At 51.7% G+C, this 18,164-nt stretch overlaps 3 protein-coding genes across 4 annotated transcripts; 2 read left to right on the top strand and 1 right to left on the bottom strand.

Moving 5' to 3' along the window:
• Positions 1-18: 18 nt before the first annotated feature.
• ALKBH6 (alkB homolog 6) lies at positions 19-4,985 on the top strand (the record flags this gene model as incomplete). Its single annotated transcript, XM_079799978.1, is given in 8 exon segments — positions 19-28; positions 31-76; positions 726-801; positions 1,102-1,170; positions 2,564-2,624; positions 2,994-3,145; positions 3,321-3,437; positions 4,543-4,985. Coding segments are annotated over 8 exon segments (795 nt in total). The 3' UTR covers positions 4,807-4,985.
• Positions 4,590-9,497, top strand: SYNE4 (spectrin repeat containing nuclear envelope family member 4; the record flags this gene model as incomplete). 2 transcript variants are annotated; one of them, XM_079799976.1, is made up of 9 exons in its annotated part: positions 4,590-4,728; positions 5,567-5,701; positions 5,892-6,042; positions 6,581-6,724; positions 6,924-7,118; positions 7,193-7,441; positions 8,431-8,508; positions 9,148-9,195; positions 9,300-9,497. In XM_079799976.1, exons 2-9 carry the CDS (start codon positions 5,577-5,579, stop codon positions 9,495-9,497), a joined length of 1,188 nt encoding a protein of 395 aa, XP_079656102.1. In that variant the 5' UTR covers positions 4,590-4,728; positions 5,567-5,576. The 2 variants fall into 2 exon arrangements, with proteins under 2 accessions (XP_079656102.1, XP_079656103.1); XM_079799977.1 differs by having other exon boundaries at positions 9,148-9,206; positions 9,300-9,496.
• Positions 9,498-16,133: 6,636 nt separating this feature from the next.
• SDHAF1 (succinate dehydrogenase complex assembly factor 1) lies at positions 16,134-17,373 on the bottom strand. Its single transcript, XM_079759512.1, has one exon. It carries the CDS (start codon positions 17,271-17,273, stop codon positions 16,956-16,958), a length of 318 nt encoding a protein of 105 aa, XP_079615638.1. The 5' UTR covers positions 17,274-17,373; the 3' UTR covers positions 16,134-16,955.
• Positions 17,374-18,164: the final 791 nt, after the last annotated feature.

The following is an 18,164-nucleotide window of genomic DNA, read 5'->3' as shown; positions in this document are numbered from 1 at the left end:
GGAAATGAGGGGGCGGAAATGGCTGGGAAAGGAAAAGCGTGTTGAATTTGGATGTTGGTGGGGACATTGGTGGACGGTCAGTTTTGTGGGTGGCGGAGGGCGTGAATAGGGGTCCGAGGGGGCTGAGGGTGGGGGCCGGGGAAGCTCACATAGGAGGCCGAGGAGCGCAGAGGGCGGAGTGTGGGGTGTGTGTGTGTGTGTGTGTGTGTGTGTGTGTGAGTGAAGGGGCGGGCGGTGGCGGGCGGCTCAGGGATTCAGGGAAGAAAGGATGTTTGCGAGGAGGAGTCAGGCTCAGGGCTTTAGGTTCAAGAGCGCTGCAGTGAAGGGGTGCGCGGGAAGGGAAATCGGAGGGAGTCCAGAGGGGTGGACTCCAAGGAGACAGGATGGATGCGTCAGAGGAGATTCAGTTTGGGGGTACAGGGCGTTCAGAATGTGGCATCTAAAAGGGCTTGAGGCAGGAGGAGTCCATAGGGACCCTGAATGTTGTTAGAGAGCGAGGCTCAAGGTTGCAAATCTGGTTGTTTAGAAAGGGGTCTCAAGTTAAGATGTTTACAGGGGTTCTGGGGTGCAGCCCTAGAGGCTGTGAAGCTCCTGAGAAACAATCCCAGTGGGGTCAGGATGTTCTCTGCGAGAGGATGCTTGGTTAGAGGGCTGAGGCCCTGACCCATGATAGAGCCTGAGGGTAGGAGGCTTGGTGACTTTAGCCCATTCTCCCCTTCTCACAGGATCGGGTGCATGGAGTTGGTGTCGGAGGATCAGGACTCCAGGGTCCCAGCCCTGGAACCATTCAGGGTGGAGCAGGTTGTCAGGACTGGGGGTGCAGAGGGTGAAGGTGGGAGGACTGAGGGTGGAAGATAGAGTGGTGATAAAGCAGGCTGACTCCTGGGTTTGTGAGCTGGGACTGCCCTCTCCAGGTTCATTCTTCCCCTATCTCACTCCCACTTTCTATCACCCAGATGGACATTGGTCCCTCAACTTCAGGCCCTGGCCGGTCTGGGGACATCCTGAGCCTCACTATAGAGGGAGGGGGCTGCTCATCATTGCTAGGGTCCCCGTGTAGATCAAAGGGCACCAGTTTCAAGAGGGATCTCTCCATCCTAGGCACCACCTGTAATCTATTATGTCCCTGACTTCATCTCCAAGGAAGAGGAAGAGTATTTGCTTCGACAGGTGATCTCAATGCCCTTCTGGTCTGTTTTTCCCATCTTTCCAGATCCTTCCCCAAACCCTGGTTCCTGCTTGAGAGCCCTGAGGCTATAATGGAGATTCTGGCAGGAAGAGGAGTGCCACATAGCACCCATCCCTCACTCTCAGGACCCACCGGGCCTGTCAGAAAGAGCTTTTCCCAGGAAGACAGGGGAAACCAAACTGATTCTTAGAAAGGAAGTGATCATTATGGAGCTCAGACTTCCTGTGGAAGCTGGACTGAGATAGGCCAGTCCAGCTTCCAAAACAAAGATGTTATTGAGATCAGATTCCTTGTGCTGGAATAGGCTGGTACAAGCCCAGAGCCTCAGAAATAAGGATGTTACAGAGCCCATATTCTCTGTGCTGACAGAGCCCAAACCTGCTATTTTAGAGAAAAGGAGATTATAAATATAGGCTGAGATAGCCCAGTTCAGGCCTTTGATGTTTGGGGAATGAAGGATTTCCAGTGCTGAGGTAGCCCAGGCCTCAGAATGTTACAGAGTATACTCTTTCCTCTGCTTAAATAGCTCAGCTTAGACCCAGAGTCTTGGGAACAAGATTTAAACACAGACCACTGTGCTGAGATAATCCAGTCTGTATTCTATTTAAGGTTTGGGGAAAGAAGACTACAAAGGTCAGTCCTTGCACTGGGATAATCCTTTGCAGCCCCAGAGCCTTAATAATAGAACACACACACACACACACACACACACACACAATAATAGAGCACAGTTCTTCCTTGTGCTATTCCAACTAGTCTTGTCTAGGTTGAGTCCCAGGAAAAAGTTAGCCACAGAACACAGACCCTTGTGATGAGATAGCCCATTCCAGCCCCATAACCATAAAGGGAACAAGGAGATTATTGAGTCTAGACTTCTTGAAGATGGCCCATTCTAGAACTTTGGGATCTTGGCAGTGGAGACTTTTCAAAGTACTCCCTTTGCTATGCTGAGATAGCCTAGTGTAGCACATCCCCACCCCCACCCCACCCCCAACCCTCAGGTGATAGAAACAAGGAGGTCCCAGAAGTTAGACTGTTCTGAGATAGCCCAGGATATTACAGGGTGCAGACTATTTCCTGGGCTACAAGAGCCCAATGCAGGCCAGAGTTCTAAGTAGATTCAGACCGCAGTTGTGTGGCCCTGGTTCCTTTTCTCGATCCCAATAGACCGAGGTGGGCTTTGGGGCTAGCAGCAGCTGCCACAGGGGAAAGAGCAAACATCAAAATCTTGGGAACACTCTATCTCAGAAAACCATTCCCACAGATACTGAGAGAACCCATTTCCACCCCGGGTAAAGACCTCTATGTTGGCCCGGGTGGGAGAATCAGAGAGAGCAGTCCTGAAAAACGAGTGACCCCCTCCCCACCTCCTAGGTCGGCAATGCCCCAAAGCCAAAGTGGACTCAGCTCTCGGGGAGGAAGTTACAGAATTGGGGTGAGTGTTCCTACCTGGGGGCATGGGTGACTTAGGGATGTGGGTTAGGGCAGGTGCTTCAGGTTGGTTAGTCTTAAGATATTGGGGAGCCCTTGAGGGTTCAAGGGGTCCCAAGGGCCAGGAGGATTCAGAAATGTCAGTAGAGGTTCTATGGGATTAGGGATTTCCTTATAAGTTGGGAGTCTCAAAGGTTTCAGGAGACCTTTGAGGCACCAGGAAACCTTTGAAGGGTTGGGTGGTGATCTCCAAAGAATCGGGCATCCCTGAGAAGGTCAGCATGCTACCAAACCCGGTGCTATCGTTAATGAGGGCTTGAAGTGTGAGGGCTCCTTGGTTAGGTGCTCTCAGGACCCCATTGCGCTCCTCCAGGTGGGCTCCCACATCCCCGAGGGATGGTTCCTGAGCGGCTTCCTCTGTGGCTTCAGCGCTACGTGGACAAAGTATCTGACCTCAATCTTTTTGGGGGTCTCCCAGCCAACCATGTCCTTGTGAACCAGTATCTGCCTGGGGAGGGCATCATGGTAACTACACATCCTTACCCCAACCCCCAGACCTCCGATCCATCATGGGGCAGGCCATTGCCACACCCCCCCACCAGGCATCCATCTCCCTGACCCCAGCTGGGAGGCCCCCTTGTACCCTAGAGGGTGGGGCTGTGGACTCCTGCCCTGTCCAGCCCTGGTGCCCACTCCCCAGCCCCACAAGGATGGGCCACTGTACTACCCGACCGTCAGCACCATCAGCCTGGGCTCCCACACCATGCTGGATCTCTACGAGCCGCGGCAGCCAAAGGATGATGACCCAACAGAGCAGGTGGGCCCTGGGACACTGCCCCGGTCACTTGTGGGCACTCTCACATCCACATCCTCTAAGAAGCCCCAATCCCGCCTGCCTGCAAGATACCTGTGATAACCTCCCAGATACCTTTCCCTGCTCCTCATAGAATGCAACCATGTCTTCCCAGACACCGAACCCATCTGCTTGCAGGGTGCCCTAGAAAGCTTGGTACCCACAGATCCTCCAGCACCCCTACCTGCTGATTGGAATGTCCTGACACCCTAAAGATCCCTTAGCCCACACGTTCAGAGTGCTCCAATACCCCTGCAGGGTTCCCCAATACTCCCGCAGACACTGATATCCTCAGATACTCCCAACACCATTCATTTGTGAGTGTCCTTGACATCCTTTCAGATATCCTGTTTCTTTGCCTACTGTACAGAGCACCCCAACACTGACCTGCCTGCCTGCCACTACAATATGTGATCTGTCATAGGGCACACCTTGGCTCCTGGCTTGCTCAAAGACTCCTAGGATAGCCTGACTATCCTAGGGCTGCTCATGACAGCAGCTTCCCTGACCTCTTTCTCTGAGGGATGCATTTCTGACACGACAGTGCTCACAGAAACCCCCTGGACATCCTGACCCAGCTGCTGCTTAGGTCCCTTTTTAGTGCTCCATGCTCCTGGTTACCCCCATATCCTGCCTATTGTGCCAGTTTCCTCAAAAATCCTGATGTCTGCAGGCACATCCAGACTATACCAGATCATCTCTGCCTCATTCTGCCGCCCCATCCCTGCCCACCCCAACTCCTGACTCCTGTCAAGCCCTCAACCTAGTTCTCCCCAGTTCCCTGTGACCACTGATACCTTGGGCCCAGCCCCAGCCCCTTGGAGATCCCAGCTGCAGCCTAGTTCCTCCCTCTCTGGAGGGACTGCTGACCCCACCCTCACCCCGTTCCCCGTAGCCCTGGCTCTGGGACCCGCTGCTTTTCACTCTAGAGTGAGGGGCACACTTGCCCCTCAGTCTTTGTCTCTAGGGACACACTGACCCTCGCTCCCTGACTCTCATTAAGTCTGCTAACTTCTCCCACCCTCCTATTTTTGAGGACCCACTGACCATTTATTTATATTCCTTACAGCCCCGGCCCCCGCCCCGGCCGGTCACCTCGCTGTTGCTGGAACCCCGCAGCCTCCTGGTACTTCGTGGTACTGCCTACACGCGCCTCCTCCACGGCATCGCAGCGGCCTCTGTAGATCCACTGGACACCGCCTCCCTACCGCTCAACGCCGCTGCCTGCCCATCGGCAAGACCTGGAGCCCACCTGGTCCGTGGCACCCGTGTCTCGCTGACCATCCGCCGGGTGCCCCGTGTGCTGCGGGCTGGACTGCTCCTTAGCAAGTGATGCCTGGCCCCAGGACCTGCTGGGCTTCCCAGACTAGCAAGTCCTGGACAGCTGCAACCCTGCAGCCTTGAAGCCCTGGGCAAAGGTGGCTCCCCTGAGTCATTTTCCCGATAACTTTGTGGGAACCACAGAAAAAGGCTTCATTTCAAATAAACCAACAAAAATCTTTCTTTGGTTTTGGATTGGGGGTGGGGGGACAGACGCTTGTGTTCTTGAGGGGTGCTGAGTCTGAGACCCTAAATGGTGTGGGTTCTGGGGGTCAGAAGAATGGTTCAGATGAGCCGGGCAGAATCCAGGACCATTGGGTGGGTTGGGGTGAGCTTAGGAAGTTCGGTTACTTGTTTGCTGGGGAGTTAAAGTAGTGCCACTGTCACCTGAGCTGGCATCAAGTTACCTGGGCCCAGGTTTCACTTGAAAGGAGGTAAAGCTGAGCCTGCTCCTGGGCCTCCATCTGCCTGGGGCCCGGGTGAGTCCTGTGGATGTCGGAGGGGACACCACTGTCTAGGAAAAGGCTGGATACCTTGAAATTAGCTGATTTTGGGAGTCGGAGCGAGGGTCAGTGTGTCCTTAGAGACAAAGACCGAGGGGCAAGTGTGCCCCTCACTTTGGAGTGAAAATCAGCGGGTCCCAGAGCCAGGGCTACGGGGAACGGGGTGAGGGTGGGGTCAGCAGTCCCTCCAGAGAGGGAGGAACTAGGCTGCAGCTGGGATCTCCAAGGGGCTGGGGCTGGGACCAAAGTATTCTCACTGACTGTCCCCAGGCCCCCAGCTATGGCCCTGCCCCCATCTCTGGACCCTGGACCCCGGTCAGAGCCCCTCAACCATCCCCCTGGAGCCCCTAGGGAACTGGACATTGCTGAAGGCACCGGCTGCCCTCCTGAAGAGGAAAGCATCAGGTAGGAGCTGGGGCTTTGGAAACTTGGGTCCTAAAAGGGTGACGGCAGTAGCAGGGGTGCTTTGAGGGTAAGAGGCACTGAGGCTGTGATCACCTGGGGATGTGGGAGAGGAAGCGGGGATGGGTAGGCTAGAGTGGATCATGGGCACCTAGGTCCACCCAAGGGTCTGCCAATGCCTCCTCCCTCTCAGGCCAGAGCAAGCTCAGACACTGGGGCAGGACTCTTTGGACCCTTCTGAGCACTCACAGGGTGGGCTGAAGAACACTGAGCCTGCATCTGGTCACCCCCGATTGCCAACGCCTTGTTCCCATGAGGACTCCACTGGGGGCAAACACCGTGAGGTGAGCTGAGGTCACCCAGGCCCCTTGTGCCCCACCTCTTCTCTTTCCCCTAGAATCTGGCCTCCACGCTGGGGATGAATGGATGATTCTGGAAAAGTGTTGGGCACCTGTGGCAGGAGGGACACTCTATAAAGGATTCTTTGTCAATCGTTATAGAAGTATTTCAAACTGAGAGAGAATTGTTTCATGATTGGCCGTGGTGCAGCCTCATTCCTTGTAGGGGTATCCAGCTCCATCACCCCCTCCCAGTAGATGCACTGCTGATGTTCAGTGAGGGGCTGGCAGAGCAGAGTGATCCTTACACCTCCAGGTCCTGCTGTCCCAAGTTTCTAGGAGCTTTGGAAACCTTGAGACTTTGAATTAGAGGTCCCCAGGCCTTCCACTGAGGTGGGAGCAGCCCTGGTGCGGAGCCAGAGACGGACTCTGCTTCAGAGAAGCATCCAGAAAGCAGGAGTCCGCAAAAGAGGGGTGGCAGTGAGAGTGGGGACAAGGTCTTTGTTGGCCCATTGGCACTGACGCAGCCCTTTGTGTTTCCCAGAGCCCTATCTCTGTCTGGGAGGTGTTGGAGGCTGAGCAGGACCGCCTGCACCTTTGCCTGTTGGGCCTGGGTCTCCGGCTGCAGGACCTAGAGCGAGGCCTGGGGCCCTGGACATTGGCCCAGAATGGGATGGTCCAGCTGCAGGTGGGCAATGGGAGGCCAAGGTGTGGGAAGGGGGGGCAGGGCCTCAGGAGGGATACCAGCTCCCTTGGGTGAAAAATGGGTTTACTCCATGTTCTAGGTATCTGGGTAGGAAAGGGGGCCATGTAATTCCAGGTCCTAGGTTTCTGGTCCCCCCTGGTGTGTGTGGGGATAGTGGTCGTGTCCAACCATGTGTTCCCAGACCCTACAGGCAGACCTACGTGGGACAGCTGAGCGTGTAGATGCACTGCTGGCGTTCAGTGAGGGGCTGGCACAGCGGAGTGAGCCTCAGGCCCGGGCATCCCTGCAGCAGGTCCTAAGGGCCCTCGGAGCCCACCGAGACAGCATCTTCTGGCGGTTGTGGCGGCTGCAGGCCCAGCTGGTCAGCTACAGCCTGGTATGGCCCCAACTGGTGATCCCTAGCACTGGTGCCAATTTCACAACCCCCCATGACCTCTGTCCTCTGACCAGGTATTCAAGGAGGCCAACACACTGGACCAGGATTTGGAGATTGAGGCGGATTCAGACTGTCCAGGACCTGGTGGGATCTGGGGGCCCTGGGAACCCAGTAGCCTCCCCACTCCTGCAGAGTTAGAGTGGGACCCAGCAGGGGACATTGGGGGCTTCGGGCCCTTGGGGCAAAAGACAGCCTGGACACCAGGGGCTCCCTGTGAGCTGTGTGGCCACAGGGGCCCCCAGAGCAGGAGACAAGGCCTTGAGGTGAGAGCAGGTGGGGGACATCCCCACCCGGGCACCCACAGGACACCTCTGTGCACCTCCTAGCAGGGTCTTTTCCTTCCAAGGCGATCTTGGCGGTTCTGTCTCTCCCTCTGCCTCTCTCAGTGTATCTTTCGCTCTTGGTGAGTCAGTGCCTTTCTCACTCTCTCTTGGTTTCTGTATCTTCCTCTATCTTATTCTTTCTGTTTTTCTTTCTCATCCGTCTATATGTACATTTCCTTGTTTCCTCTCACTCTCCTCTCCGCCCCTGCTCCCTGCTCAGTCCGCTACAGCCACACTAGCTTCTTGGCCAGTGATGGGCAACCTTTTGAGCTCGGTGTTTCAAACTTCTCCAAAAAACTGAGCATAACTCGGGTAGTGTGTCCCTTTGAGGAAAAAACACTATTTCGCGATATTTATAGTTTAAATAACATAAATGTTTCATCCTCGGCATGCGGCCGCCTCAGCGGCCGCGTGTCAACAGAGACGGCACTGACACGCGTGTCAGAGGTTCGCCATCACTGTTCTTGGCTCTTCTTTAAACATTCCAAATTCACTCCCATTTCAAAGCCCCAAGATGCATGCCCAGCTTGCCTCCTACCTTCATTCCAGTCTCCTGTAAAGTGTCACCTCTTCAGAGAGGCCTGCTCTGGCCTCCAAACAGGATCCTTACCCTCTTACTTTATTTTCTAATGGCACTTACCACATCTTGACAGTATATAGACTTTGCCTGTTTCCATCGCCACTGTGTCCCCAGTTCTTTGAACACTGCCTGGCATGTAATAGACACTCATTAAATATTAGTTGAGTGAATGAATGAATAATGTTTCTCCTCTCAAGTTCTTTGGCTCTGCCCCTCTCTTTGTGTCTTCCCAAGATCCTTCTCTTCCCCCAGCGTCACGTCTCTGCGACACCCTCTACCTTGGTCTTCCCCATCTTGTGTCTCTTGGTCACTGGTTGTCCCAGGACCCCACAACTCTCTCTCCCCACAGGACATATTCGTGTTGGGCCTCAGCCACCGGAAACACTTAGTAGGTCACCAGAGACGCTCCCTGCTCCGGAAGTCTCAGGTCAGCTGGTCCTCAGTTAGGTATATCCATTTGTGCAAGCGACCAAAATGGAATTCCACAAAAGAGGGGATGCTGTTTTTTTCATGTAACCGAAAAGTCCAGGTCCTGTTGAATTCAGGACCTCTAATGCTATCAGGGCTCAGACCCTTGCTCTTGAGACTCTACTTCGCCAAGGTGGATTCCTTCTCAGCAAAATGGCTGCCCCAGTAGCTACATACGTTCTACTGGTTACCCACCCAAGAGAAGAATGCCACTGACCAAGTCCTAGGGCTGATTTCACGCCCCGTGGGTCCTGAACCAATCACAGTGGCCAACCTGATGGAAGGCTCTAATAGGCCATATCCGGGTCATATGTCTAGTCATGGAAGTGGAGGTATACTGTTCGGAAAGTGGGGAAATGTGACGCCCCCCGCACACCAGATTGAGCCCGTTACCAGAAAAAGGGGAATTGGTTGGAGGACATCAACCACAGATAGACATCCACTATACTTAGAGATATTCCAAGCCCATGAGGGGAAGAAGGGGATACCAGGAAAGGAGGAGAAATAAGCTCAGCCCTGTAGGTCTATGGTAGTAAGGGAAAGTCCACACTAAGTGTCCCTTCTATGTATCCTGCTTCTGGTTACTATCTACCCTTAGGACAAGAAGACTCAAGCATCTTCCAGTCTCCAGGATGTGATGCTGGAGGTAGATTCTGGGTGAGATGCCTGGGAGATGGGTCTGGGGGTGTAGGGAGACAGGGCTCATGATGGCAGCCCACTGTGTATTTAACGCTGCATTTTCCTTTACAGAGCCCCCACTCCTGCATCCAGGCGGCCCCTGACCTTCCTCCTTCTTCTCTTCCTTCTCTTGGTGGGTTTCACATTGCTCCTGTCCCAGTCAGGGGGCCCCTGCTGTTCTCCGGCCCCACTGGCCAGGACACCTTACTTGGTGCTCAATTATGTCAATGGTCCCCCCCCAATCTGAGTACACAGCCCAGACATATGTAATAAATGGTCCCTTGTCAAAGGATGTGTTCTAGTCCATTTGGGCTGCCGTAACAAAATAACAGACTGCATGGCTTATAAACAATAGAAATTTATTTCTCACAGTTCTGCAGGCTGAAAAGTCCAAGCTCAAGGCATTGACAGATTCAGTGTCTGGTGAGGACCTACTCCCTGGTTCATAGATGGCCGTCTTCTTGCTGTGTCCTCACATGGCAGGAGCAGGGAGCTCTCTGGGGTTTCAAAAGATTAAGAGCAGTCATCATTTCCATGGGGGCTGTATCCTCAGACCTAATCACCCCCCAAAGGCCTCACCTCATAACCATCACATAGTGGGTTAGGATTTCCACATACATATTTTAAAGGGATACAAACATCAGTCTTTTGCAGAATGTGTAGCTATTGGGTGCTTGAGTACTTAGAATCTAGGATACAGCCCTGCTATATCTGGACAGCCCTCTCCACAGATTCCTTTGCCTTGAGTACAGAATGCAGAACTGAATCAGCCCATTAGACTCTGAGACAAAGATGCAAGCACAGGTAGTTTTTCAGGAGGTGATCCTAGGCAGATTGGTAGAGGTCTGAGGAAGTGAGCCAGGGAAGGGAGCGCTGAGCTGGTTGCTGCTTTGGGAACCTGGGTGCCATCCCACTAGCAACCTGTAGGAGACTGTGTGGAACACATTCAAAGTTATTCTACCCAAGAGTCAAAGAAATTGGCATTTATGTAAACAGCTCTCATTGGTTCCTGAAGTTGTCAACTCCCCAGAACTTCCAGCTTCTCCTGTCTTTAAAGATCCCGCAGGCAGAGAAGCACAGGTGCTTTCCACAGGAAGCTAGAGGTGTGTATAGAAAGGGCACAGGTGGTATAGGCGGGCTACACCTGCTATAGCCTCTGACCTCATTTATACATGTGTTCTGTTCAAGCAGTCTACATGGTGGGCTCCCAGGCTGGGCCATCACTGGTACAGGGTGTGAAATTCTTCCATGGGTCATGATGACAACCAACTGGAGTTTCCAGGACTCGGTCCTGGAGTCCAGTACCCAGCGCCAGGTGTCTAAGATCATCCACTTCCCAGAGCTTAAAGTGTTGGGACAAGAGGTGGAATAGAATCAGACTCGAGCCTTAACCGGTTTGGCTCAGTGGATGGAGCATCAGCCTGCGGACTCAAGGGTCCCAGGTTCAATTCCGGTCAAGGGCATGTACCTTGGTTGCGGGCACATCCCCAGTGGGGGGTGTGCTGGAGGCAGCTGATTGGTGTTTCTCTCTCATAGATGTTTCTGACTCTCTCTCCCTCTCCCTTCCTCTCTGTAAAAAATCAATAAAATATATTTAAAAAATAATAAAAATAAAAGAATCAGACTCAAGAACAGAGCCTTGTGCTAGGCTCCCGGATGTGCATTTAAGAAAGATCTCTTCTTTAATTTTCACAGCCATCCAATGATATGTCCCCACTTAACAGAATGGGAAACAGGCCCTAGTGGGGAAGTCACTGAAGACACACAGGGAGCAAGTGACTGAAGCCCAATCACCACTGATTAAACAGAAATGGGAATTTATTTTTGTGGGTTACTGAAAAGTTAGGGACTGTGAAAGGGCGCAGGCTGGGCTGAGGGGACCCCCCCACCCCCCCCGCAAGAGTGCACGGATTTCATGCACTTGGCCTCTAGTAGAAACATAATGTGAAGCATAAATATAATTTAAAAATTTCTAGTAGTCACTGTTAAACAATAGAAACAGGTGAAAATTTTAATAATTTATACTTTATTTAACCCAATATATACAAAACGTCAATGTGTAATGAATATAAAAATACATGAAGATTTATAATCCTTTTTTCTTACTGTCTTTGAAATCTGATATGTATTTCACTCTTTATAGCACATCTCAATTCAGACACTTAAGTTCCAACAGATTAAATAAAAAGTAGTCCTACCCAAAGAGGTTGTATTTAATGGAATCTTTTACATGGCATCTCTTTTAAATTTTACATGACTTAAAATTTATAAAAAATTTTGAAAAATTCCTCAGTCACAGTATCTCTCAGCTACCGTCCTGGACAGTGCAGACCTAGAGGAAGAGCATTCCAGGTAAAGAAAACAGGAAGTGCAAAGGCCCAGAGATAGGAGTGTGCTTGGCACCTGGGAAGGCTGGTGTGGCTGGATGTGAGTGCTAGAGCGGGAGAGCGGGAGACGGTGAGGTGAGGGAGAGGTTATGGGGCCGGTTATGGGGCCAGATCAGCTGAAGCCTGGTGGACCACAGTGAGGGCTTCCAGTCTGAGTGAGATGGGCCTCATAGGAGTTTGTTTCGTTTTTTCAACTTTCATTCCGGTACTTTTTGAACTTATACAAAAAAATAAGGAACAGCATTACAGGTCCTTGTGGACTCCTTCACCAGCTGTAATTACCAACTCAGGGCCAATCCCTTGAATCCTCCCAGGTGCCCACTCTCCTTTCCTAATTGTTCGGAAGTCCAGACAGCATATATCCTTTTACCAACAATTCAGGAAGTGTCTCCAGGTCAGGGTTCTGTTTTAAAATTTAGTCACAATTCTTTTATTACCCTAAAGAAAATTCTAGTCATTCCTTCACATCATTAACACCGTGGATGTTACTGTTTGAGAGGGTATTGAGCAGGAGTGGTAGGAACTTTCTTTTTTAGGGACTGTGAGTTTCCCAGAATTCCCAAAGGCCCCCCTGGATCACCTCATGCATCTGGCTTGGACCCTTGGGACAGCAGAGTTTGTGACCTAAGACAAGAACATAGTCTAGTAACCTGTCATTCCCAATAGAATGAAGATCAGAATCTGCCAGGGAAACCAGACATTTTTTCAAAGGTAAAAAATACATAACCTTATTTATTTTATTATTTATTGTTAATCCTCACCCAAGGATATTTTTCCATTTATTTTTAGAGAGAGTGGAAGGAGGGAGGAAAGGGGGAGAGAACATCAATGTGAGAGAGACACATCGATTGCTTGCCTCCTACACCTGCCCCAACAACAGGGCGCCAGGGATAAACCTGCAACCAAGGTACATGCCCTTGACTGGGAATCAAACCATGACCCTTCAGTGCCCAGGCTGATGCTCTAACCATTGAGAAACACCAGCCAGGGCTATTTAAACTAGTACAACAAGCTCCCATATATCCTTTACCCAGATTAACCAACTGTTAACATTTTGCCCCATGTACTTCACTATTCACACTCTAATATGTTTACATATGTGCATATATAGGGTTTCCCCAAAAATGTATACACACACTTTGAATAAAGGCAGTGTTTATTAAAATACACTTCATTTTCAAAATTGAGCTATCAGCTGTTAAAAGGTGTATACATTTTTTTGAGGACACCCTGTATTTTGGAACCATTTGAGAGTAAGTTGTAGACATGATACTGTTTGCTCCTGAATACTTCAGTGTGCAGTTCTTAAGAATAAAGGCATTCTCATACACAACTAGAGTACAGTCATCAAAATAGGAAAATTTAACAACTCAATTCAGTTTTGTTTTTTTAAATCCTCACCCGAGGATATTTTCCCACTAATTTTTTTTTTTTTTTTTTTTTTTTTTTTAGAGAGTGGAAGGAAATGGGGGAGAGAAAAAAACCACTGATGTGAGAGACACATCATTGGTTGCACAGGGACTGAGCCTGCAACTGAGATACATGCCTTTGACTGGAATCGAACTTGGGACCCTTAAGTCCATGGGCTGACAATATCCACTGAGCCAAACCAGCCAGGGTGATTCAGTTCTATTATTAACCCACAATCCATATTCCAAATTATTCTAAATTTTCTAGTAGTCACAATTAAACAGTAGAAACAGGTGAAATTAATTTTAATATGTTTTAAATATTGCTGTAAAGTCTTAGAGCAGGAGATTCTTATTTAACAGATAGGGTCAAGGGGTTGAGAAGCAACCGACCGTGTGCCTTAGCAGAGTAAAAAACAGCAGCAGCCCTAACCAGTTGCTCAGTGGTTAGAGCATTGGCTTGCAGACTGAAGGTCATGAACCTCACTTGCAGGCAGGCTCTATCCCCACCCACGGTTGGGGCCCATGCAGGAGGCAATCAATGTTTCTCTCTCACATTGATGTTTCTCTATGTCTCTCCCCCTCCCTTCCACTCTCTCTAAATATCAAGGGGAAAAAAATATTTTTATTAATTTCAGAGAGGAAGGAAGAGGGAGAGAGATAGAAACATCCGTGATGAGAAAATCATGGATCGGCTGCCTCCTGCAGGTTCCCCACTGGGGATCAAGCCCACAACCTGGGCATGTGCCCCTGACCGGAAGTGAACCTGGGACCCTTCAGTTTGCAGGACGACACTCTATCCCACTGAGCCAAACCAGCTAGGTCTCAAGAGAAAAATTATCCTCAGGTGAGGATTAACAAAACAACAACAAAAAACATAGCAGACACAGAGTATCAACTGTGGGCTTTACACACAGCACAGGGATCCAAGGACTTGGGTGAGGTGCTTTATTTAGGACTTGATTCCAGGAGGCAGGAGGCAGGGAATGGGGTGAGACAGGTAGGGTGTAAGCCAGAAAAGGTGCTTATGGAGTGGTAGCCACTGTGGGAAACGGGTGGAGGAGGGGATGGTTTTTATGAGGATCCTATAGAACGCTGTTGCAATCTTAGGACCAGACAACAGGAAGTCTGGGGCACTCACCCAGTGACTGATACCCACTTTAGGCTGAGAGCATTAGCTCACTTTCCATAACTCCCAGAAAGCTCTCAGCAGAGGAGCAGAGATGCCAAAGCTCAGGACGGGAAACAGAAAGCCTCCTTTTGCAGCTGTAAGTGAACTGAAGTAGGCAAGAGGGTCCTGGGGTTGGATAATATCATCTGCCACACTTAATTCACTGTATCATCACAAAAGTCACATGAGAGAGGCACTATTATGATGTCCATTTCACAGATAAGGATGTTGAGGCACAGAGGTGAAATCACTTGCCCACAATCAGGTAATCGGTGTTGGAACTGGGGTTCAAATCTAGGCATTCCAGTTCCGGAGTGCAAGCTCTTAAAAATTAAAAAAAAAAAATTGATTTCAGAGAGAGGGAGAGGGAGAGAGGGAAACATCAATGATGAGAATCATTGATTGGCTGCCTTCTGCAAGCCCCACACTAGGGATTGAGCCCACAACCCAGGCATGTGCCGTGGTCCAGTTCATAAGCTGATGCTCAACCAGAGCCATGCTGGCCAGGTAGGAGTGCAAGCTCTTAATCACCACTCACCTACAACCTCAAACCAGGCATTCCCCTTCCTCATCCTCTCTACCAAGCAAACTCTGTTCATCTGTAATACCCCAGTGAATGTCTCTCTCATGACCTGGGAGCCCAGCGCCAGTGGAAACTCACCCATTGCCTGCAGCTCCAGAAGCTCCCATCCCGAAGCTTGTTAGGTCACAAGATCTGGAGCCAGGAGTGAGCCACTTTGACTTTTGCTTTTACTCTGAGATGGAGCCAGGGCAGGACTAACAGGGCCACCCTGATGAGAAACACTGAGGCTAAGATAGATAAACAAGGTGACAAAGGGCCTGACAGAGGTTAGGTGAATATTAACCAGAGACAAAGCAGAACTAGAAGTCAGCCTGTGCCCCGGGGCACCCCAGGTCCTACCTGGGACCCTGCATTTCTCCCCTTTATCTCCTCTAGGACTTTGCCTACACTGGTCCTCCAGCTTAGAAGCCTATCCTTACCTTCTGGTAAAGTCCTTATAATTCTTCAAATTTCAACCCCACTTTATAACTATTGGGTACCCACTGAGATTAGGAAAGAGACTGTTTTCTCTTTTGTCCCTCTTCCCTTTGGTTTGAGGTCTGGGTTCCATTCCTAAGGTCCTCCCCCTCCTTTCAACTTTATCTACTAAGAGTTCATCTGCTTCCCACTTATTTAACTGACCTGGGTGCAAATACATCTCAGGATTGCAAAATGCAGTACTCGAAAGAATGTCTAAAGCAAGCCCATACGGGGACATGGGAGAGATTCTGCCTGTGGCCTATGGTTCCATCTCTCCTCCCCAACCCCTGGGTCTTGCTGACAAAAATCCAAGGAGTCCTGAGGCTGGACTTCTCAATCAGGCTTAACCTTTTGCACTCGGATATCGAGTGTGACTCGACAGGGTTAGCATTAGAATAAAGGAATCGAGAAAAAAGCAAGCGAGTGCAAAGGGTTAAGACCCCTCACTATTGCCTCAGGGGTCACCAGCCAGACCCAGCTCTACCATCTCTTCTCTTGCCTCTCCATTAAAGAGTCAACTGGGATTTCTTTGGGGTCTCTTATGGATCTGCCCAGGAGAGAGATCAATGCTGTTTCAACCGATCTGCCAGTCTAAGGGCTCCAGAGGGGAAGACAGGTCCCAACACCCATTCCTCCTAGAGCAGTGGTTCTCAACCTTTCCAATGCCGTGACCCTTTAATACAGTTCCTCATGTTGTGGTGACCCCCCAACCATAAAATTATTTTCGTTGCTACTTCATAAGTGTAATTTTGCTACTGTTAATGAATCATAAATATCTGTTTTCCGGTGGTCTTAGGCGACCCTGCTAGCGGTTCTCAACCTGTGGGTCGTTGGGGGTCACCACAACATGAGGAACTGTATTAAAGGGTCGCGGCATTAGAAAGGTTGAGAACCACTGTCCTAGAGGGTCGGTCACTTCTTGGTGTGCGTGCCTCTTCAAATATCCCCAAACACATAAAATTTTTAAGACCACCAACAGGAAGTAGGCACATCCCCAACTTTATTCCATTTGTTTGACAGTCCTGAGGGTGGAAGGGTAGAGGAGTCAGGGCTCGCCCTCAGAAACAGTAAGTGTAGAGGTCTTGAGGGGTCTACAAATGATCAGCTGGGATGAGACCCCTACTCCCTTCCTCACCAGTCCTAGTTTGCTGTAATTAGTGGGGGGAAAGTTTTCCAAAGGGATTCGGGGCTTCTCACCATCGTCCATTAGGGCATCTTCTTAAATTCCTCAGCAAAAAAAAATAAAAAAAAATAAAAAAAAATCTGCTGTTATCAGAATTAAATACAAAGAGGGGAATTCAGGAGCCAGAGGTGAAGAGAAGGGTGTTTCAGTCTCTTTCGGTTCAACGGGGCGGGGAGGGGGGCATCCTGGCCCCCTATGCCTTCTAGCAGTAGCTCTCAGCTTGACATAGTCCAGCCAGCTGGCGACGCAGCCCGCCCCAAGCTCTCAGGAAGGGGTACGACAAGTGACTATGAATCGTACAAGGGCAAGCATATCTTGCCACCCGTCATGGTGGTCTTTAGACCCCACATCGCCAGGACGGCTCTCCGATTCCCCCAATCCATCGAGCCAGTCTCTCAAGACCTCTCACCTTCCATCATGCGGGTTCCCTGGTCCCACCACACACGCAGTCAAGCGATCCCGCCCCACCGTTCCCCTGCTCCATCCGAGCTCTTCGGCCTGTCACCGTCCATCCGGCGGGATTTCCGGTGACTCCATTAGAGAGGGTTCCTCGAATCGCCCCTCTCCTCAGGCGGAGTCGTAGGGGCCCCCGCCTCGCCGGGCTCCTCGTTCGCGCCCCGCCGGCGCTCGAAGGCGTCCAAGGTCTTGGCTTGGCCGGAGCGTAGCAACTGGAGCTGGCGCCTCCCGCGGCGGTACAGGTATTCGATGCGCAGTACGTCGGAGCGCGGCAGGCAGGCGTGCTGCCGAAACTCGGCCCGCACCCGCGCCTCGGCCCCCGGCTTCCCGCGCCCGGCGCGCAGCAGTTCGCGGTACAGGCTAAGCACTTGCCTCTGCAGTCGGCTGGGCCGGCTCATGGCAGAGCTGGGCCGCGGGCGCGCGCAGGCGACGGCCCAGAACAGCGGAGCAGCAGCCCAGTTAGCAGAAACCCGGAGGAGAGGCAAGAGGGACTTCCGCTCCGCTCTCTAAAACCTCCGCCTCCGGCCTCCCGCTATCCGGTGCTGGCGCGCCTCATTGGCTGTCGCTGCGGTTGCGTCACAAGGGGGGCGGGACTTCTGGTTTGCTGGCCTGGCCCTTAGGGAGTAAGCGTCCTTGAGGAGACCACGGTTCCGAGAACCCGGAAGAGAGGGGCCTAGGCGACTGGGGGTTCTGACCTGAATTCCTGAGTCCTGGCAGAGGAGGGAGCTAGAGGTTAGGACACCTGTCTGTCCCCTCTTCCGGGCGCAGGGGCACTGGGAGAGAGAAGACAGGCGCTACCATTTTTGTGGTCATCGTTACTATGACAGTCTCGGGAAGCTCCGTGCGTCGCTGGTCCCAGCCCCGGGGACGTGCAGAGAAACGTGGTCACGCAGTTAGTGTTGGGGCACGGAGGGCAAGGCCAGCTTCCCGGGCATGTGGGAAGACAAGCAGAGAAGGTGTTGGCTCCCAGCCGCCAAAGGCAGCCTCCACGTGGCGCAGAGTTGGGATGACGGCAGCCCCCGCCCGGAAGGACGGCGCCGACGGGTCGCCAGGCACGAGGAGGGTCCTCCCCAGCTGTTGAAGCCCCGTCACGCCTGGAGCACGTCGACTAGGCTGGCACCCCAAAGTCCTGGGAGTATCAGATCGTCCGCGGCCATTTCGTTGTAGTCACGCAGGCCTCCAGGAGGCGCCCTGGTAGCGCGGGGGAGCCCCCTGAGGCTCCACCACCACCCAGAGCGTGGGGTCCCCTCCAGGGTAAGCCAGGAGGCCTCCGCCCAGCGTGCAGCCAC

The sequence above is a fragment of the Cnephaeus nilssonii genome (genome assembly GCF_951640355.1).
Source record: "Cnephaeus nilssonii genome assembly, chromosome: 20".
NCBI lineage: Eukaryota > Metazoa > Chordata > Mammalia > Chiroptera > Vespertilionidae > Cnephaeus > Cnephaeus nilssonii.
Note: the sequence above shows the minus strand (reverse complement) of the source record. Positions and strands in the feature narration are given on the sequence as shown.